At 52.9% G+C, this 22,255-nt stretch overlaps 1 protein-coding gene across 3 annotated transcripts in view; it reads left to right on the top strand.

The window, feature by feature from the left end:
• Positions 1-5,382: 5,382 nt before the first annotated feature.
• The window catches only part of Pkd1 (polycystin 1, transient receptor potential channel interacting), a 41,544-nt gene continuing 24,671 nt past the window's right edge, over positions 5,383-22,255 (top strand). For all 3 annotated transcript variants that reach the window (XM_046442509.1, XM_046442519.1, XM_046442502.1), the window contains exons 1-6: positions 5,383-5,612; positions 19,912-19,983; positions 20,114-20,185; positions 20,386-20,555; positions 20,787-21,458; positions 21,559-21,742. In XM_046442509.1, coding sequence (XP_046298465.1) covers positions 5,398-5,612; positions 19,912-19,983; positions 20,114-20,185; positions 20,386-20,555; positions 20,787-21,458; positions 21,559-21,742 — 1,385 coding nt within the window. In that variant the 5' untranslated portion in view covers positions 5,383-5,397. The remainder of the gene's footprint in view (positions 5,613-19,911; positions 19,984-20,113; positions 20,186-20,385; positions 20,556-20,786; positions 21,459-21,558; positions 21,743-22,255) is intronic.

Below are 22,255 nucleotides of genomic sequence, written 5' to 3'. Positions count from 1 at the left end.
GGGGGAGTCTCAGTGGTGGGCTAGGTTCAAGAATTGGTGCAAGTGGGCACCTTGGCACATGCCTGTAATCCCAGCACTTTGGGAGGCTGATGAAGAAGAAGGATCACAGGTTCAAAGACAGCCTCAGCAACTTAGTGAGATCCTGTCTCAAAATTTAAAAAAAATTAAAAGGGCTGGGGATGTGTCTCAGTGATTAAGCACCTCTGGTGTTCAATACTTGGTATGAAAAATTAAACAAAAATCATGGTGCCAAGAACAGGTGAAAAGATGGAGCAGTACCTCTAGGGGGTGGTATTGTCTAAGGCCATGTTCTTGCACACGATTTCCTGACCTTGCCAAATACCTGCAGATCAAATTAGCCCTATTTTTGAGAACACAATGGTTCATTATATATTCTGTGTAGATGTTATTGGATTTTTTAATTAAAAACTTATTTTCCATTTGCCACCCTTGGGCTGGGGATGTGGCTCAAGTGGTGGCGCGCTGGCCTGGCATGCGTGCGGCCCGGGTTCGATCCTCAGCACCACATACAAAACAAAGATGTTGTGTCCGCCGAAAACTAAAAAAATAAATATTAAAAATTCTCTTTAAAAAAAAATACTGCCACCCTTACCTTTTTTGGTATCTGCATTTCGTTGTCTTTTTATTTTCAGGATTGTTCTAGCTGTAGCCCTGTAAACAGAGTTTACCTGGATTTAGTGTTTCCTGTCAACATTAGCTTTCTTGTCCTTTTGTATGAGAATTTAACTCACTCACATTTTTTGTGTGTGTGTGTGTGGTGCTGGGGATTGAACCCAGGGCCTTGTACATGTAAGGCAAGCACTCTATCAACTGCGCTATATCCTCAGCCCTCATTTACAGTTGTAATGATAACCCACATACTTGGTTTCATTTGGACTGTCTTATTTTGTAGGCTTTTGTATGTTTGTTTGGTACTGGGGATGAACCCAGAGACGCTTAACCGCTGAACTACATCCCTAACCCTTTTTATTTTATTTTATTTTTTTATTTTGAGATAGGGTCTCCCTAAATTGCTTAGGGCCTCTCTAAGTTGCTAAGGCTGGCTTTGAACTTGTGATCCTCCTGTCTCAGCCTCCCAGATCACTTGGATTACAGATTATAGGCCTGAGCCACAGGGTCATCTTATTATTATTTTTTTAATGAATACATTCCTCCCTCCCTCTCTCCCTTCCTTCCTTCCTTTCTTCTTGTGGTGGGGAGTGTACTAGGGATTGATCTCAGAGGCTGTCTGCAATTGAGCTACATTCCTAGCCCTTTTATAAAAATATATTTTATTTTGAGACAGGGTCTCACCAAGTTGCCAAGACTGGCCTCACACTTGCAATCCTCCTGCCTCAGCTCCCCAAGTCATTGGGTAATAGAAGTGTACCTGATTATCATTTATTTTTAAAATCCTTTACTGAACTGATCAAGTTTTCTTATTTCTGTTTCCCCTTCTAGTTTTCCCTTTTCTTTGATGCTAATAGTTATCATTAACTGTTAATTAAAAACCTTTAAGACTATATTTTATCAAGAATTAAACATTTCTCCAATGCCTCCTTCCCTGAACCAAACAAGATCTTTGGCATGTTTTATTTCCTTTGTCTTACCACAGGGCTTGTTGAAATAGTCTGGAATTGCATTCATGGGTAACCAATTTTCTTCTTCTCTTTCTTTTTGCTGCTGGGGATGGAATTCAGCGCCTTGTTTAAGCGCTCTACCACTGAGCTACACCCCCAGTCCATCCATAATCTCCTTTAAACATATCACTTTGCTGTTTCAGAAATCCTTTCCAAACAATTGCATTCGGCTCCACAGCCACTTTCAAACAATTGTTTAGCTTCATTTGTTTTGCTCATTTTGCACCACTTTTTTTTTTTAATTGTGTGTAGGTGTCTCTTCTCTCATCTTGAGTCCTTGAATCCTTTGTCATTTGACTGCAAGTAATACCTTGGGTTTAGAAGATAATCCCAGCCCTGCCACTGACCTGCTGTGCAACCTGGCAAATTTCTCAATTTCTCTGTGTGTTGTTACCTCATTTAATACAGGGATAACAATAGCTCCACTTCCTAGAGCTCTTGGAATTCAGTAGAATTAGGCAATGAATGAATGGGTGGGGAAGTGAAGGATGTGGGTTTTTTTCTGCCTGTCACTCAGGAAGCTCTCAACACCAAACCCCACTCCTGTCTCCATTGTCCACCTCTCCCTCTGTGCTGGCACACTTCTCTTAGCCTACAAGCCTTCCTGAGTCCTTCTCATATTAAAGAAAGCAAAAACAAAAAACAAAAACCCTGCCACTATGGTGTCCTTTCCTGTCCCTTGCCTCTCTTCTTTCATAGCTCAGCTTCTAGAAACAGTGGGTTGACTCCTCACTTGTCACCAATCTATCGGCATCTGGCTTCCTACTAACCGTCCACTCAATGTGCCTTCAGTAAAGGTCATTGGTGAATACCACGCCACTAACAATATGCAGGTGACAGGGGCCAGGGACAGGACAATCCTGGGGAGCCCTGTCCACCGGGGGGCACTGATAGACTTGGGACTAATGCTCTGCCTGCAGGAGACCTCTGGTAATGCATGTCTTCTGAAGGGCTGTGGACCTGAAGGAGCACATGAGAAGGGGCCTGGGGGCTTACTGGGGGAGGAAGCTGAGTGGAGCTAGTGCCTAGGGGTGGGTGGGATAGATCCCAGGCAAAGGGAGCAACATGAGGAGGGCCAGGAGGTGGGAGGTTGTAGAGAGTTTTGGAATACCCAAAGAAGGGGTCATATCTGGACCTGTGGAATGTGGCAGAACCAGAACCAGACAAGGGCTCACAGATACATCATACCCAGCCCCTACTTTTTTCCTGAAGTCCAGGCTCCTGCTGACTTCTTGTAGCTTTTCCTTGAATAACACACACACACACCAGCTTCAGTTTCCTCCTACTTCTCTCCTCCTCTTGCTTAGATTCCCCCCAAGGCCCCTTTCCTCCCTACCTCTGGGACTTCCTGCTTCCAGGTCTCCCACTTGCCCCAAGTGTGCTCACCCTCATCCCCAGCTCCATATGGTGTCTCCTGCTGCACTCTGGAACCTTCTCAAGTGGCCTCATCTTTCCCTTCATGTTTCTCCTCCCCCCTCAGGAATCCCCACCCAGCAGGAGGCACTTGCATCCCTCATAGTGCCCAACCATGAGTGGTGGCAACATCTCAGCCTTCCCTTCTCCCATACACCCACGTCCAGTCCTGGGGCTCCTTTTGTCTGAGTCTCCTGCTTCTTGCCCCTCCCCACCACCCTCACCTTGGCTTAGGCAGTCATTACAGGGTTTCCAAATTCCATTCTCAAGAGCTTCTGTGTTAAAAAATTTGTGGATTCTCCATTCTTCTCTGTTAGAAATTTCTCCTTGGGGCTAATTTTAAAGTCCCTGTCCCTGTCTGGCAGGAAAGTTAGACATAGGACTGACAGTTCCATTATAGAGATAAGAAAAAAGAGGCATGGTGCCATCCCATGCCCAAGGGAACTGTGGAGCTGCAGTGTGCCCCAGTGACTCACTTCAGAGGAGCTCTCCCAGCTTGTAGCAACAGGAGGCCGGTCTATCACCTGTGGACTTAGCAAAGGCATCTAGGCAGTTAAGGCACCGAGAAGGGTACAGGGAATCTTTAAGGTACAGTGAGAAGCCTAGCACGAAGTCTTAGTAACAGGACATCAGGTAGGGGAGTCTGGGGACCCACTTATGTGTGTACTTAGCCTTTCCATAGATCAGCTTCAATTGGCATTCACATAGGCCCAGAAGCATGGCCCAGTGGTGGAACATTTTTATTATTTAAAAAAATTGATTAATTCACATAACATATGTGTGTATGTTCCTGGGGATTGAACCAAGGGGTGCTCTGCCCCTTTTAAAGTTTTATTTTGAGACAGGTCTTCATTAAGTTGCTGAGGCTGGCCTCAAACTTGTGATCCTTCTGCGTCAGCCACCAGTATTGCTGGGATTTCAGGCGTGTGCTACTGCCCCTGGCAAAAGTCACACTTTAAAGTACACAATGTAGTGGCTTTTATTGTATTTTACAAGTCTGTGCAAGCATTATCCAGAACATGCCTCAGTCCTAAAAGGAACCCTCACCAAGTCCCCAGGGCTATTAATGGTCTTTACGATTTACCTATTTTAGATATGCCCTATGAATGGAATCATTCAACCAGGGGTTCTCTGTGTCTGGCACCTGGTGGGTTTTGCAAGGCTTGTGCAAGCTGTTCAGCTCGCGGAGTCTTCTCTGTACCGAGTGTATTAGGGTTTTTTTTTTTAATATTTACTTTTTGGTGTACATGGACACAACACAATGCCTTTATTTATTTATTTATTTTATGTGGTGCTGAGGATCGAACCCGGGTCCCGCCCATGCTAGGCGGGCGCTCTACCGCTGAGCCACAATCCTAGCCCGAGTGTATTAGTTTTGTAATTAACTCCTGCACACACGGAGACCAAAAGCCTGTGCAGAGACCACTTCGCAGCGGTGGGAAGACAAGCAAGGAGAAAGAAGCCCTAAACGCAGGCCCCGGTGTGCGCTGCAGGGCGCGCCGCAGCTTCCGTCACGGAGGCGTGGGCTGTTGCGCTGGGGACGCCAGACCTGCGGGGCTGAGCTTCACCCGCGCCAGGTGAGTCCCACCTTGGTGTCACTCGGTGCTTCTGCCTCCTCCTCCTTGACAGCTCCGGCGGAGCTCCACGAGATGACGCAGTACGAGTTCTCGGGCTCCGGGGACATCAAGAGGAGCCGAGGCTTACAGTAGCAGAAACCGCAGGCCGTGCAGCTTGTGTTTGCTGTTTTCAGTGATGTGGTTGCCGACTGGGGACAGCTGGGAGCCGGGGTGCGCGCTGGCGCCCGCAGAGGCCGCGGGTGTCGCAGACCCGCGTGCTGGGAGGGGCGGGGAGGGGCGGAGCCTCAGCCTCGGCGAGCGGCGAAATCACAGAGCTCGCCCCTCGCGCACCGCCCAGACACGTTGCGTCAGCGGGCGGAGCTTGAGAACGCCCAGTCCAGCCGGGGCTGCGGCCCGCATTGCGGCGCCAGGGGTGGAACCTCCCGCCGCCGCGCCCCCCGCCGCCGCAGGAGCGGGACCCCGCAGCCCGCCCCTCTCCGAGCCGACGCCGCAGACAGGGGCGGGGCATTCTCTAGCCCCGTCCCACGCCGCGCCAGGAGAGGAGGAGCCTGCGCAAGGCCCGCAGTGCAGCGCGAGCGCGCGGCAGAGCATCCGCACCGCGGCCTGGCTCACATCGCTGAGCGGGCGTCGCGCAGTGGACAGGCCGCGGCCGCCACCGGATCCCGCCCCGCGCCCCGCCATGTCGTCCACCGGCCCCGCCTGAGCTGTGGCCGCCGGCGCGCAGGCGGGCCTTGGGCCGCCGGGGCCATGCGCGCGCTGCGCTGACGATGCTTCCCGGCGCGCCCGCCCGCCTGGCGCTGGCCCTGGGCCTGGGCCTGTGGCTCGGGGCGCTGGCGGGGGCCCCCGGGCGCGGCTGCGGGCCGTGCGCACCCCCCTGCTTTTGCGGCCCTGCTCCGGACACCGCCTGCCGCGTCAACTGCTCGGGCCGCGGGCTGCGGACGCTCGGGCCCGCGCTGCGCATCCCCGTGGACGCCACCGCGCTGTGAGTAGCCGCGGGCGGGCGGTTGCCATGGCGCTGGGCGGCCTGGCCGGAGCATCGCGTTGCTGCCGGAGCCCGCTGTTCGCAGGGCATGGGCGCGGCGCGGGCTCCGTGGCTAGACCAGCGGGTCTGGTCGCTGCCAGGGCGAGGTTAGGTAAGGAAAACCTGGGGCCACGGCCGGTGTGGCCCCGAGGAGTCCAGAATCTCGGCTTCTGTGAAAACACACGTCCCTCGCCCTGGAGCTCCTCAAATGCAAGCTGACGGCCTATGGCAGCTTGCAATTCACGGTGGGAGGTCGTGGTAAAGAAACGCGCTAATTAGAGGCTAACTGGGATGCAGCTGGGGCTGGGAGATTCTCTGGGAAGCGGAGATGTTGTGGAGCATGCAGGGCCAACTTCTGGACCGGGATTTGATATGCTTAAGAACTGGCCCAACTCTTAAGAAAGGGCGAGGATGTGGGTCCAGAGGAAGAGGAGAGGGAATGGTATGAGCCAGGGCCTGGAGGCTAGACATGGCCACTTGTGGCAACCATAGGAGAAATGTGAGGGGATAAGGACTCAACCCTGAGTGAACTGAGGTCTAGAAGTGTCTCGGGTGCTTCATTCAGGGTTTCGAGTGGGGGAATTGCCCCAGAAGGGACCTTGTCAGGTTTGCATCTGGAAGAAATGATAACAAGCAGATGATAGGCAGCTTTACAGAAAGGTTGTCTTGAGCCAGGGACTATGCCAAGGTCTTGTGGATGTTGCACTTATCCCTTACCGTCTGGGGTTAGGTACAGTCAAGATCCCTGTTTTAGAGATGGGAAAACAGGCTTGGAGATGTGACCACACTTGTCCAAGGTATCACACCCCTGACATGGCAGAGCAGGGTTTGAACCTGGGAGGTACCCAGGACCCAGGATAGGATTGGGAAGAGTGCAGAGGGCTAAGATTGCAAATATTTCTTCTCAGGGCTGGGGAGAGTCTCAGGGCCTGCTGATCCCAACCCCTTGGATTTCCTGGGCACTTCCAGGCACCTCAGCCCTAGAATCCTCCAAGGAGCTTGTAACATTCCTAAGCCTGTTAAACTTGGGCTGAGCCATGGCATTTGTTTTTGTAATACTTAGGGATCACTTCAGCCTGGGGGGTCACCATTAATAGGGGGCCATGTGTCCTTGGGGTTTTGTTTGGTGGTCTTAAGGGTTGGGGAAAAGCGAGTTCTTTAGGGATAACTGGGACCTGTGGTTGGGGGCCATGCTGGGCCTGACATTGTGCTCCTTGACCACTGGAGCATTTGTGGCGCAGCTGACTCTGTTGCAGATGGGCCCCTTTTGCCTGCTGACAGTGCCCACAGAATTGCGTCAGATCCACTCCACCCTTTGTTTCTGGATGGGTGGTGGCATAGTGAGGGTACTTCTGTCTCTGGTGGCTGCTCTGGAGGGTTAGGCCCAGCGCCTGCTGGCTATTCCTGCTTCTCCAGCCCTGGTGTGTCTGTGCTGGCCTCCCAGGAGCTGTCCAGGAACTAAAGGACTAACCTACAGCACCACATACTCTCGCACAGCAGTGGAGCTTGCTGTTGCCCTGGTGCTCGCCTTAGGCTCTCTTCCTGGGTTTGGGGAGGGGGAGTTTTCTGGAAGTTGGCCTGGCTGGGCCTGAGCTGGCAAGATTCCCAGGGTGCTACCCCTCTTAGTGTGTGATGGGACATCAGGGTAACCTCATGTGGGTGGGGAATTGAGATGAGTCCACCTTCTTTGCACCCTCAAGTTTCCTCTGGGAGATTTCCAGAGTGCTTCATGAGGGGGAATGCATGGGAAACTGGGACCTTAGGGAAGGTGTTGAGGTCCCGTGCTGGAGCCCCAGGCCACTGTCTATGCTCAGTGGGACCCTGCAGACTCCAGGGAGATATGTGGACCTTCTCTAAAGGAGAGAGCCCAGCTGGGAGAAGTCAAGGACAGACTGTAGTCTCCTGGTGCCCACTTTTCTTGGTCACCAGCAGCCTTTTGGGGAGGGGGGGTCAGGTGCCTCCATTTGTGGCTTGTGGCCAGCCTAAGGTGAAGCAGGGCAGCTGTATCCATGTGGGATGATGGCCTTGGCTTCAAAACCATAGCCTTCCAGCCTTTCTGGGGTTAAAATAACACTGCTGGGAGGTGGCAGCTCAAAAAACGATGACGTTACTGGCAAAATGTTGCTGCTGTGCTATTTTTGAAGTTCTGCAGTGGAGAATTGAAAGCTTTGTTATAAAGGAAAGTAGGCAGAACAGGGTGATGGGTCCCTCGCCCTTCTCTCCCCCACCCCCTTGTTTGAGCCAGTTTCCAGTGTCATGGTCTTTTATCTGAAGGTGTTTGGGAGTGCATCTCAATACCCCAAATGCCTGAAACACCAAATGATCCTCAATCCCAGTAAATGTCCAGTGTGTTCAAGTTTTCACTTGTTTCAGTTTTTTGGATAGTTTGAATTAGTCCATTACTGTGGTAAATTAATCTTTTAAATCTCTGTTGATGCTTAGGTCCTCCTCCACCTCTTTTTCCCTCCTGCAATTTATAGAAGAAAACAACTCCTATGGCTCTGGGTTCCTTACTATCTCTGAGCTATCACTCTGTGGTGCTGTTGGGTGTGTCTGTCCTGTGTCTCCTGCAAGCTCATAGTTGGGTCTAGAGCTCTGTGGTGTGGAGGGCCTTATCTCCAATACTTCAGAGCCTCCTGTGGCCAGTGGCTATAAGGTGAACCATTTTACCTTCAAAGAAAGCGCTGCTCTAGGTGTGAGCTATTGGGTGTCTTTGGGTGTGGTTGCTTTGGGGAGGCTACTTTTCTTTCTTTTTTTTTTTTTTTTTTTTTTTTTTTGTGGTGCTGGCGATTGAACCCAGGGCTTTGTGTCTGGGAGGCAAGCACTCCACCAACTGAGCTATGTCCCCAGCCCCTTGGGGAGGCTACTTTTTGAGTGACGGGTGCTGCCAATTTTGGCCAGTGGCTCACCTGCATCTGGTGTTTTCCTCTGAATGTGTCAGGACCGAAAGGGTAATACCAGGGACTCAGTAGGGTCTTGGTTCACTCATTTAGAATATTGGATACTGAAGGTCTTCTGTTTGCTGGGAGCACCTAAAATGTGGCCCCTACCTTCTTGTGCTTCTAAATGACAGGAGAGTAGGGGTTGGGGAAGCTCAGCTCCTGGTGTCTGTGGCCAGGATAGGGATCTGAGGGAAGGTGGGCATCTGTGAGCAGACCCCTGGGATAGGTTTGGACCTGGTGTGAATTGATGTTAGACTGCACCTGCATGTATACTACTGCTTGAGAGCAGCAGAGGGTCCTCAAGCTCCTGTTTCTCATCCCTGTTTCTCTGGGATGAGAGAGAACTGGCAGTTGCCACAGAGGCCTGAGGCAGTTCTTTGTGAGTTGTGAGCTTCTGTGAGCCCTCACTAGATGGAGGGCCTGGCTACTGCATGCCTGGCCCTGTGCCAGGATAGATGAGACCACTGTTAGGTGCCGGCCTGTTCCTGTGAGACTTAGCTGTCACAGGGTAGTCCACCTTAAACTGACAAGTGCATTGATTCTACAAGGACAAAGACACAGATGATGGGGAGGGAGCTCAGAAAGACCCCAGTTGCAGGTGACATTGAAGCTAAGACTCAAACTTGTGTATCAGTCTCTCTGGAGAGTGTCCCACACAAGGGAACAGGCCTGCTGAGTACCTGAGGTTTAGGGTGATAGAGGAGCAGGAGGCAGGGCCTTTGGGGGGGAGCAGGTGGGGGTGGCATTAAAGGGTCCTGGAGGGAAGCAGCATGGCCAGTGTTTTCTAGAAAGATCTTTGGCTGCTGTGTGGAGGCATAGGAAGGACTGTGTCCTGCAAATGCTGCTGGCCTCAAGTCTCTGAGCTTCAGCTTTCATGTGAAGCCACACTTGGGAATTCATAATGTGAATATAAGGGCAACTTTACCTTCCTGATTAGATGTGGAATGTAAATTTGCTGAAATGTGGACAAGAACTGACTCTTAAACATAGTTGCCTAGTCCAGGAGAAGTGGGAGAATGGTGTCCATTTGATAGGTGAGGCAACCTCTCATTTGTAGCCTGCCCTGCTTTCCTCTGCAACACTCTGGGATGTGAAGGGATGAGCCTTGGTGCGCCTGCAGCCCCAGAGATGCTCAGAAATCTGTGGCGTGCAGGAGTACCTGGGCACCATGCCCAAGGACAGTAGTGGCATGAGGAACATCAGAAGGGCATCTGCCTAATGTGATACCTGCATCCAGAAAGCACAGAACTCTCATGTGTCAGTCACACGAAGACAAAAGGCACTGTTAAAAAATGGGCAAAGGCTCAGAACAGACATTTTCCCAAAGAAGATCTATGACTGGCCAATTACTATATGAAAAGATGCTCACTGTGTTGGGCATGGTGACCACACCTGTATTCCCAAGTATTTGGAAGGCTGAGACAGGAAGATCACAAATTTGAGGCCAAATCTCTGCAACTTAGACACCTTGTCTCAAAATAGAAAAAGGGCTGGTGGTATATGTACACAATGGAGTATTACTCAGCCATAAAGAATAATGAATTTATAGCATTTGCCAGTAAAGAGATGGAACAGGAAATTATCATGCTAAGTGAAATAAGCCAACCCCCGAAAACCAAAGGCCGAATATTCTCTCTGGTATGTGGATGTAAGACATAGTAAGGGAAGGGGATAGAAGTTCATTGGATTAGACAAAAGGGAAGGTCGGGAGGTGAGGGAGGTGAGAATAGGAAGATAGTAGAATGAATGGGACATGACTTTTTCATGCTGAAGTATGGATACATGACCAGTGTAACTCCACATGTATAACCACAAGATTGGGAAATTATACTTCAAGTATGTATAATATTGTCAAAATATATTCTACTGTTATGTATAACTGAAAAGAACAAATTTAAAAAAGAGAGAAAAAAGGGCTGGGGCCAGATGTGGTGATGCACACCTGTAATCCCAGCTGCTTGGGGATCTGAGGTAGGAAGATCACAAGTTAAGGCCAACCCCAGCAACTTAGCAAGAAAACAGGAGATGCTGGGGATGTGGTTCAGTGGTTAAGTACCCCTAGGTTCAATTCCCAGTACTGAAAAAAATAAAGTAAAATAAAGATGTTTCATGTCTAATCATCAGGGAAATGCAGATCAGAACTACAGTGAGACACTAACTCATACCCGCTTTTTTGTTTTTATAAATTTGGTATTTCATTCATATATATATACACACACCTATACACATACACACATATACACATATATGCACACATACACTCATATATATACACACATACGTATATGTACACATACACATGCACACATACACACACACACATATACACATACACATACATATACACACATATATACACATATGCATATATATACACACATACACACATATATACACATATATACATATATATTTTAGTTGTTGATGGACATTTATTTTATTGATTATATATGGTGCTGAGAATTGAACCCAGGGCCTCACACATGCCAGGCAAGTAAGCTACGGCCCCAGCCCACACCCACTGTTTTTTGATGACTGTCATCAAGAAGATGGGATTATAAGTGTTAGTAAGGACATGGAAAAATTGGAACCCATGTCCACTGCTGATGGGGATGTTAAACAGTGGCCCTGTAGAAAAGTCTGGTGGTTCCTCAGTCAAATGTGGAATTTTCTAGGACATAGCTACTTTACTCAAGATAAATTAAAATACGTGTCCCACAGAGACTTGGACACATGTTTTCCATGGCATTATTCACTGCAGCCAAAAGGTGGAAAACACCCCAGATGTGTCTCAGCAGACAAATGGAAAAACCAAGGCTGTCTCTCCAGATGAAGGATGTTGTTCACCCTGGAAGGACAGACTTGTGCTGCTCCAGTGTGGACTGGGCTCTGAAAGCATGGTGCTTGGTAAAGTGGCCAGCCTCACAGGCCACATGTTCTATGACACCTTGTTCTGTGTGTGACGCTGGGGGTGAGCCAAGGGCCACAACACGTGCAAGGCAAGGCTCACCTGAGCCGCATCCCCAGCTCTTCCTTTGATATGAAACTTGCAGAATAGGAAAATCCAGAGACAGAAAACAGTAATGGCTGCCTGCATCTGGGTGGTTAGGGTGGTAAGGATGATAGCCAAGGAGTGTGGGGTTTCTTCTGGGGTGATGAGAATGTTCTGGAATGTACAGTGGTTATGGTTGCACCAGCTCTTTGATATACTAAAAGCTTCTGAATTACATACTTAAAGGGTGAGCTCTGTAGGATGAGGATTATGTCCAAGTTTTACAGGATCTGAAGGGAGTGCCCAGGGGGCCGTGCTCCCACCTCTTCCTCTGTGGGTGCCGGATGCTGAGCCCTGTGCTGGGCCCTTTACATCCTTTCTCTCAGGTGCCTTGTTGTGGTGCTCTTAGTTCTGTTTTACAGACTAGGGAACTGAGGCTTCCAGAGGTGGAGTCACTTCTTAGAGTCTTATAGCTGGTGAGTTGTGGCAGAGGCAATGTGACTGGTGTGCCCTGGAGTAACGTCCTGATTCATAGGTGACAGAGAGAGGAGGTGGTGGGGCCTCTCTAGTGGGTCTGGGTCATGTGGAAGGACTTGCTAAGGGGCACTTCACTCAACCTTCCCACAGCTCCCTCCTGGGTCTCCATTCATCCCTATTGTGGTCCCCTGGCTTTTTTCTGGGTTCAGGAGAGAGGCATGAGGGTCTGGTGAGAGACCTGGGTTCATTTCTAGCCCCTCAACTTCCTGTGTGACTTTGGTTGAGTCCTACAGCCTCTCTGAGCCTCAGTTTCCTTGCCTGTAAAATGAGCACCATGGCTAAATACACCTTGGTTGTAGGCCTCCGAGGCTAGGGTATATGGTATATCGGTAGGGCTCAGTCACTGCAGCCACAATAATCATCATACCCTTTATTCAGGTAGGTAGCCTTCCTAGCCTTCTTCTCCATTGTTTCTGGGGACCCATTCCCTTGTCCTCAAGTACCAGCTACCAGAATACATACCTTAGGACCTGCCCTGCTTCAAGGCAGGCAAACCCAGGAGGCCGAGCCTGAGCCAAGTGCTTAGACTTGATGCTGGAGCACATGGCGTAAGCACAGACCAGGGCTGGGGATGAGCTCAGTGGCAAAGCACTTGCCAGCATGCATGAGGCCCTGGATTTGAGCCCCCCATACCACCAAAAAATAAAGTAAAATTAATAAGCACAGACTGGTCTGAGCAGGCTGATTCCTGTGCATCCCTCGGAGACCAAAGTCCCACCTCCCTGGTCTGGTCTGAGAGGCGCCTTCAGCACAGGGGCCTGGTGCATTCCCTCTTGTTTTTATGTAGCAGTGGTTCTCGCCATGTTGTCCCCGCTGGTGTTGAACTCCTGGGCTCAGGGATCCTTCAGCCTCAACTGAAGTGACATTCGTTCCCTAGTTTTTATCTTAGCTGTTGTGTGTGTGGGTTTTTTTGACACAGTCAAGTGCATGGATATGAGGGTGGGATTATATTGGCACCTACCTTCTCAGTCACCTTGTTCTTCTGCCCTAGGATGATATGGCACTGCCTACGATGGCATGTTGGCCCTAGTGCCAGCCTTGAGTGTGTCTGGTGGACATTGTTGGGCCTTTGGGAACTTTGGGGATGGTTGTGCCAGGTACATGTGAGCTTTAGTTGCCTTCTTCCAAGCTCTCTGTAGACTCTTCCTGCATTTTTTTCCCCCTTCAAAAGTTAGCAACCAGGGCCTCTCCATGTAGGCTTCCTGTGACACCTTCTCTGCCTGTCCAGGGAGCTGGGAGTTTCTGACCGCCATCTTGTGACTACTAATCTGGTGGCTGCTGTTAGATATGGGTCTCACCTCTGCCGGCATCACCCTGGGCTTTCCCTGGGATAAGGAGTACTTACACTGCTGCCTGTGCTCCCCCATCCTGGGGTGCCTCTGCTGGGTGGGCAGGAAGTGGGGAGACCCTGGCCAGGGTTGAGTTTCAATTGAGGAAGCCATTTTGGATGGAGACACATTTTCCTTTCCGGAACACTGTGGTGGCCAACACCAGCAGCAGGAGCCCAGACAGCCGACCCGCCTAGCACTCTAGAATGAAAACATCCCGCTTCTCTTGCTGCTGTCTGGGGTGGTGGCCGTCTGGGCTCTGCTCCTGCCTGGCCTGATGCAGTTGCTTGTGCAGTTCCAGCTGGCCAGCGTGGGCGCAGCTGTGGGCAGGCCAGTGTGCAGGGGCGCCACAGGGTGTGTGTGCATATCCCTGCAGGACGAGATGCAGCTGGAAAATGCAGCTCATGTCCTTTCTGGGAATACCTTGCTCTTTCTGGTTTGGTAGCCATCCTTGCCAAAGGCCCATGTGCCCAGGCACCAGTGCTAAGGGGGTTGCACTTGGGGCCAAGGTGCTCTGGGCTCTTTTTCCTTGACACGTCTGTGAGCCTCGCTCTGGCACAGCCTGACTCTAGTAACCCCTGTTCTCTGAAGGCAGGTTGGATCCTATGAGGCCACCTTGGAAGGGCTTTGTCACCAGGCAGGGGCAGAAGCTAGCTCTCCTGGTTGCAATGTGGAATGAGGCCAGAACTCTGGGCAAGGGTGACATCTGGGCCTTGGGGATCCTGAGCCTTCATAGTGCATTGTAGCCCTGATGTTGGGCTGTTCCCTGCCATTGGCTGTACCTCAATGAGTGATGGGACAGCTGGCTAGACCTAGGACCCTGCCTAATGCACAGTGTCCTACTCATTCCACCCCCACCCTTTGGACAACCTGGCCTGTGGCCATCTGTGGATGTCTCCTGGGTGGTGTGGGGAAGGAGGCGGGCCCTGAGCCTCAGTATTCCCGCAGGAGAGCGGGGCTGCTTGGGCTCCTACTCTTGCTGGTTGCGGTGGGCTGTGAGCAGCTGGGTGCCATCCTGGTGCTGCTGAGTCACTGCTCACAGAGATCACGTGGGCACAGAGGTGGCTGCAGGGAGGCTGGGTCTCCAGTGTCCCCACTGCAGGTTGGGGTAAGTGGGGCCTCCTTGCCTGTCCTCCCATCCACATTGCTTTGTTAGTGCCTGCGTGGTAGGTGGCTCTCATAACAGCCCTCTAGGGGGTTGGACTGTTTTTCCCACACAGAGGATCCCTGACATGTCCCCACTCCTCATCTCTTTTCCTTCACCTCTGAGACTTGTCCCTGCCTGTGGGCTCTGGGAGGATCCTGGATAGGCCTTGTCACTCCCTCCCCCCAGGATCTCATTCTGGTGACAGTTCAATTGTGGAGTACTTGGTGCCAGGGACTAGGGCCCTGTAAGGACAGACAGATGCCACAGAACTCCCTGTAACATGTGGGCCCTCCTCCTGCTCCTTAGCCCTGGTCCTGGCCATCAGAGGGCTGCCCTGCAGCCTGCCCTCGTAGCCTTTCCCTCATCCCAGAGATGGGGCACCCACTCTTTGCCAGGCCCTCATCTGCAGCCAGGTGGGAGGTGGTCATGGGGGGGCAGCATAGAGGTGAGTCTCCCTGGAAAAGCAGCGGGGCATAGCCAGAGCCTGCCCTGCCCACCTCACTGCCTGTGTGCACTAAGTGATTTTCTGCAGCTCTCTCCTAAACTCGAATTCATCAATTTAAACATCATTTCCGGCCCTGGAAGCTAGCCTCACTCGCCATAAATAGAAGGGAACAAAAAGCAAAGGGAATGAAAACAGTAAGGGCGTCAGACCCACGCTGGCTCTGGCTGCTGGGCTCCTGGAAGGAAAGTCCATTAGTACAGGAAGGAGCCGCTAGGGAGGCCAGCCTGGGGGCCGGGACCCTTCTGCCAGCCAAGTGTGGGTCCTTGACAGCGGCCTCTCACCCCTCTGCTCTGGCTTGGGAGAGGATGTTTCTGGGAGTTTCCTTGCTGGGTTGAGGGGAGTCTGTTTCCTCCAGGAGCATTGGGGGAGAGTGGGGGCCTTCTGCCTCCCCCTGCACTGCCCGAGTCTGCCAGAGGGAGGAAGCGGCTGGCTCTGCAAGAGCTGATTACATAATGTCCACAGGCGGCCCCTCGGAGCTGTTCCCCCTGAGCACTGTTTCCAGCACGGCGGCCAGCGCTGGGTGGGGGTGCCGGACCTGGCACTCGCCCGCCCGCTGACCACATGTGCCTGGAATGTGCAGATGTTTCCTTGGGGGTTCTGCTGGCCCCCACACCCTGCCTGACATCCAGACTGGGGAGCGGGCACCTGGGCTACTCTCCATCTTGGAGGAGGAAACTGGAGCCACTCAGCTGCAGGTCAGAGTTCTGGTTCATCTGGGGCCTTTGTTTTTACAGCCCTGGAAAGGGGTTGGCCCTCACAACAGTCCACAGCTGTTGGGCATGGTGGTGCATGCCTGTAATCCCAGTGATTTGGGAAGCTGAGGCAGGCGGATCGCAATGCAAGGCCAGCCTGGGCTACTTAGCAAGACTCTAAGCAATATAGAGACCCTTTCTCAAAATAAAAAGGTCTAGGGGGGCCTGGGGTTGTGGCTCAGTGGTAGAGTGCTTGCCTGGCACGTGTGAGGTACTGGGTTCAATTCTCAGCATCACATATAAATAAATAAAATAGAGGTCCCTTGGTAACTAAAATAAATAAATAAATAAATAAATAAAATTAATTAATTAAAAAGGTCTGGTGTTGTAGTTCAGCGGTATAGCGCCCACGGGTTAAGTCCCCAGCACCCTCTTCTCAAAATAATTGTCCTTATTCAGAAACTGTTTAAGTGGCTCCCTCACCTCTACCTCCCCAGCATGCCCGCCTTCGCACACAGTCTCCCACTTCTCCAGAGGCTTCCACCACCCACCTGACAGCGCCACCCATCCTCTGTGCAGCCTGGGAACAGCTGGGCGAGGGTGGTGGAGGAAGTCCCCCCAGTTCTTGTAGCAGGAAAATCGGGAGCCTGACACAGACCTGTCCCGTGGGTGTGAGTCCATGGATATAAACCCAGGCGAGGCTGGTGCCCCACATCTAGAGGTGCACCCATAGGTGGCAGCTTGGGGTCCAGCCCCAGGGACATCTGATCTGGATGGCAAGGTGAGGAGAACCCAGGTGTGAAGGACTCCCAGCATTACTGTCTATCTTGTGATAGCAGGGGGATCAGGCCAGGCCTGGGAGCACCTCAGCCTCTGTCACAGACTGTGGAGTTAGTACCCAGTGCTGTGGGAAGTGGGGGCCCGGCCTGCCAGGCTGAGGGACGTGACGTGTCTCATGCTCACATGGGCATCTGCCTGTCCCCTTGTGTGAGTCCCCAGCTTAGCTCCCTCTTTCAGCTCACCTGATGCCTTCCAGCTTAGCCGTGGGGGTCTCTGGAAGTTGTGGGCTTTGGCCTTGGAGAATCCAGATGGCCTAGAGGGTAGGCCCCACTCGGCCGCATACTTCTCGGGTGCTCCTATCCTCCCAGCGGTGGGTAAGGGCCAGGGTGTCTGCTATCTGACCAGCCTTGGTCTCCTTGCTTCTGCTTCCCTTCTGCCAGGGTGCTCCCTGTGTCCCTTCTCTGATCCCTGCAGGGAACCCGATTATTGGGGTCTGGGCATCAAACTGCGGTGACGTTATCCAGGGAGAGTGGGGGAAGCCTGTGGAGTGTGGGGGCATGGGACTGTCCAGGCCTTGATATTCCCCTGGATCAGTGATGGCTGTAGCAGACAGCTGTGGAAAAGCTACTGTCAGGACCTCAGGCCAGTGGGCAGTGGGCTGAATGCAGGCCCTGATTGTCCCTCCAGTGTCCCCTGCTCCCCACAGCCTGCATGTTACCACATCTTGACAGTGCCACCATGGGGCAGAGACTGGGGCACAGCTCCTAGTTGTTGCCCACTCCCTGCTTTGCCACACTCCCTGGATTGGGGGAACTCAGCCAAGCAGGGTCCCCAAGACCCTTGTTACTTTTCTGAACCCTGGTGGTAGGTTCAGGCAGGTCCCAGAGAGAAGCCACCTGAAGCAGGTAGACTGCCAGGTGGGATGGTGGTGCATGACACCAGGTCTGAGGAGCCAGTGCTCCTCTCAGTCTCACTTCCTTGCTCGGGCTGTCTCTGCTGGGGCCAAAGCCTGGTTTGTCAGAGTACAGGTTCCCTCTACTGTCCTCATCGTTGCCACTGGGACGCCCTGGCTTGGGCCTGACTGAGGTACCCCCTGGCAGAAAGAGCCATTGCCTGTCCTCTGGGAGCTTGGATGGAGGAACAAGGAGACCAGTAGGCCCCAGGAGGGTGCTGGGGGTGGAGCCCTGAATTGGGCCAGGGCCAGGAAAGGGCAAAGGCGGACTCCTGGCTTCCGGCTTCAGCAGCTGGGCGGTCACTGTTGGGAAGGGCTGGACTGCTGAGAGGCACCAGGTAATCTTGTGTGGCAAATAGTGCACTTAGGGGAGCAGAAGCTCTGGTGGGGGACCCAAGCCGCATAGGCCAGACCACCAGAGGTGTCTGTCATTCAGGGTTGTCCTCGGGCCCCTGTTCCAGGAGCTTCACTGGATCAGTGGGAATATGTGAACCCAAAGAGTACCCCAGAGGTAGGTGGCAGGGGTGACTGTGGCCCCCTCCCTCACATGTGAGTTCTCAAAGGCACCAAAAGCTTGAGGGGAGGTGGGATACCACTGGGTACAGTGGTGCACATCTGTAATCCCAGTGGTTTGGGAGGCTGAGGCAGGTGGATCGCAAGTTCAAAGCGAGCCTCAGCAAAAGCAAGGTGCTAAGCAATTCAGTGAGACCCTGTCTCTAAACACAAAATAGGGCTGGGGGTATGGCTCAGTGGTTGAGTGTCTCTGAGTTCAATCTCCAGTACCACACACCCCCAAAAAAGAATGGGACACCTGGGCACACTTGTAATCCCAGTCACTTGGGGTTACAGTGGTGGGGGTGGGGCATCTCAAAAAACAAAAAGGGCTGGGGATGTGGCTCTGGGTTCAATCTCTAGTATCAAAAAAAGAAAAAGAATGGGATAACTGAAAGGCAGTGGTGCTTGCACTAGACTGCCCAAAGGGCCTAGTGATGTGGCTGCTGGTGTCAGTGAGGGTGGATTGACTGGGTCACCTGAGCCGGAGACTGGATCTAATATGCTCTCAACTGTCAGAAAAAGAATGCTTTTGCGTTATCGTTTTCATTGGTATTTCTCTAATTACTGAGAAGATGGCATGTTTCTTCTACACCTGTGACCATATATGCTTTTGTTAGTTGTTTCTAGATCCCTGCCTTAGTCCAATACTGAGGATTGAATCGTGGGGCACTCTCACTGAGCTACATCCCAGTCCTTTTTTATTTTAAGAGAGGGTCTACTGCATTGCCGAGGCTGGTCTAGAGATTGTAACCTTGTGACCCTCCTGTCTTGGCCTCCTGGGTACTGGGCCACAATACTCTGTGCCCCCCTGCCCAGCCACCACCTGGCTCACTTTCTGGTGCTCTTTGTTCTGGGACTTCTGAGTGCTGAAGTCAGCTCCAACTGGTGCTTGTGCCTCAGTTGCTCTTGACCTTTTGACCTGCAGGTTCTTGCAGGTCAGGCCTTTCTGTGGCTTCTTCCCCATTGTGGGTTAGTCTGTCCACTCCAGGGCATAGGCATAGACTTGCATTGCCTCGTTTCTTGATGATGATTCTCACTGATGCCTACAGATGAACCTCTCTGTTATCTTGTTGATACAGTCAGGGTTTTTGATTGTTCGTGTTGGATTTGAAGTTTCATGGGCCATCACTGTTACTGTGATGTGGGGTCATCGGCCAGGGCCCCTCCCCATTTATCTCACCTTTGTGCCCTCATTGTATCTTGGAACATTCTGAGGTATCCCTTCCACTGATAAATGGCAGCAGCTGGGCCCCTGCAGCTGGTTGCATTCCGAAGCCCATGTAGAGGGTGGAGAAGTCAGCTCTTGGTGGTGAGGGACCACCCTGCTAGGCTGGGGGCAAGGGGTTGGTGGAGGGACTTGGCTCTGGAGGAAAGGTTGGGGCAGGGGCTGGATGGAAGGGGCTGTACCTGTCCAGGTACAGGTACAGAAGGAACATTTGCTAATTTATTTAGTTTAACTGAAATGTGAGTTGATTTGTTCTGGTGCATGTTAGACGCTGGGCCCCCAATATCCCCTCTGCCCTTCTGACCTGACTCACCCCCCAAATTTGAGAGCAGGGTTTGCAGTTGTGTGTGACTGCACTATGTGGTACTCATTGTGGGGCTGAGGTGGGTGCAGAGGGCTGTGGCCCCCAGCATTCCTTCCTTAGTCTCCCCAGACATGTGTTCATTCAGGTCCTCCATCAGAAAATCCCCTTCCTGGCCCCTGGGAATGGGAATTTGGAGGGTGGGAGGCTGCAACTGGAGTTGCAGGAAGCTCCTAGGGGTGGGACCAGATGGCCTTGTGGCCAGTCAAGGGCTCCTGCCTCACCCATGTGTTTTGCTCCTCAGCGACATCTCCCACAACCTGCTCCAGGCATTGGATGTCGAGCTCCTGGTGAACTTCTCAGCACTGGTGGAGCTGTGAGTCCCCACCGGCTGTGCTCACCCCTCCTGCATGCTGGGGACTCCTCAGGGTGGACAGGTGGCTGCTGCCCATTGCCATCTGGTTACAGGGCTCCTGTCACTCTGCCTAATCTCTTCTTTCTTCCAGGGACATAAGCAACAACAGGATCTCTACGTTAGAAGAAGGAACATTTGCTAATTTATTTAATTTAACTGAAATGTGAGTTGATTTGTTCTGGTGCATGTTAGTAGTTAGACACTGGGCCCCCAATATCCCCTCTGCCCTTCTGACCTGACTCACCCCCCCAAATTTGAGAGCAGACTCCAGGGGCAGTTTGCTCACCTGCTGCAGGCAATGGGAGCTGTTCTGCCAGGGTAGCCCCTCCTTGCCTGGTCCCCTCACCACCCGCTCCCCTGCAGAAACCTGAGCGGGAACCCATTTGAGTGTGACTGTGGTCTGGCGTGGCTGAGGCACTGGGTGGAGGAACAACATGTTCACGTGGTCCAGCCTGAGGCAGCCACATGTGCTGGGCCTGGCCCCCTGGCTGGCCAGCCCCTCCTCAGCATGCCCCTGCTGGATAGCAGCTGTGGTGAGTGCAGGCAGGACACAAGGGCCCTGTCCTCCCTACTACCAGGACCCTGGCCAAGAAGGCCCAGGAAAAGGTGCATGTGGGGAGACAGTGCCTGGGCAGGGGTTGGGCAGGCCTCTCCAGGGAGGGTTTGGCTATGGGAGGTCTGGTCTGGGGTCTAGGGAGGTGCAGCAAGTTTGCAGCAATGGCAGGAGGAAGTGGCCCTGGGACCAGTGTGTCTGCCTGTTACAGGTGAGGACTATGTCGCCTGCCTCCCCGACAACAGCTCAGGCACTGTGGCAGTGGTGGCCTTCTCTGCTGCCCGCGAGGGCCCACTGGCACCTGAGTCCTGCAGTGCCTTCTGCTTCTCAGCCGGACACAGCCTTGCGGCCCTCTTGGAACAGGGCCAGTGCCTATGTGGGGCAGCCCAGGCCCCCAACACCTCTGCAGCCTGCCAGTCCCTGTGCTCCAGTCCTCTGCCACTCCCCACCCCCAACTGCAGGGTCCCCACCCTCCTCCAACATATCTTCCCAGCTTCCCCAGGGGCCACCCTGGTGGTGCCCCATGGACCCCTGGCCTCTGGCCAGCCAGCAGCCTTTCACATTATTGCCCCTCTGCCTATTAGCTCCACATGCTGGGACTTTGGTGACGGCTCCCCTAAGGTGGATGTGGCTGGTGCCGCCACCACCCACCGCTACGTGTTACCTGGGTACTATAACGTGACTGCTGTGCTGGCCTTGGGGTCTGGCTCGGCTCTGCTGAGTACAAAGGTACAAGTGGAGGTGGCCCCTGCTGCCCTGAAGCTCATGTGCCCATCCTCTGTGCTCAGTGATGAGAGCCTTCATTTTAGCATCCGGAACCGTGGAGGCTCAGCCCTACAGGCCACCTATAGCATCCTGGCCCTGGGTGAGGAGCCCAGCCGAGGTAGGTGTTTTCTGTGCTGGGCCTGGGTCACCCCTGCTGTCTCTTTCTTCCCATCCTTTGGCACATGTTGATGCCCTGTTCTCTGCCCATCGTCCCCCAGTGGTGCACCCGCTCTGCCCCTCGGACACAGAGGTCTTCCCTGGCAATGGGCACTGCTACCGCCTGGTGGCAGAGAAGATGCCCTGGCTGCAGGCGCAGGAGCAGTGCCGGGCCTGGGCTGGGGCTGCCCTGGCTATGGTGGACAGTCCTGCCATTCAGCACTTCCTGGTCTCCCAGGTTACCAGGTGCCTGTACCCATCCCCAGGAAGGCCATAATGCAGTGTGGGCAGGGGATTTGGAGTGCTGGGGTATAGGCAGAGCCCAGGCCTGAAGCAGTTCAGAAGAAAGAGGTGGGGGTGGCAGGAAGGGCCCTGTCTTGCCCCCCAGAGATGGATGGTGGTAAGGGAGTGGATTTCATAAACACTGTGGGACCCGGGACCAGGACCCCAGTCTCTCCAGCCCTGCAGGGCAAGACACTGAATCCTCCCAAGAGGGCTGGTTTTGGGGCTACCATAGAGACTATGCTTTCTGCTTCTCATACCTCTCTGCTTGTTTCTCTCCTGGGAAGGGTCAGGGCCATCATGTGCTGCCCCCAGGGAGAGCATGCTGGGCCCCTGTGCCCTCCTCAGTCTTGTGGGGACGTGTACCTCCCAGTCACAGTGGGCCAGGCCCTTATTCTGCAGCTCACGTCTGCCATGGCTGGAGTAGGGGTGAGGCCAGACCCCACCTCTCCTAGGGATCCACCTGCTGGACAGCGG

This window comes from Marmota monax, unplaced genomic scaffold (assembly GCF_021218885.2).
Source record: "Marmota monax isolate L192 unplaced genomic scaffold, Marmota_monax_Labrador192_F-V1.1 WCK01_AAM20220418_F8-fsc00035, whole genome shotgun sequence".
NCBI classification, from domain to species: domain Eukaryota; kingdom Metazoa; phylum Chordata; class Mammalia; order Rodentia; family Sciuridae; genus Marmota; species Marmota monax.
The sequence above is the reverse complement of the archived record's forward strand: the minus strand, read 5'-3'. Positions and strand labels throughout refer to the sequence as shown.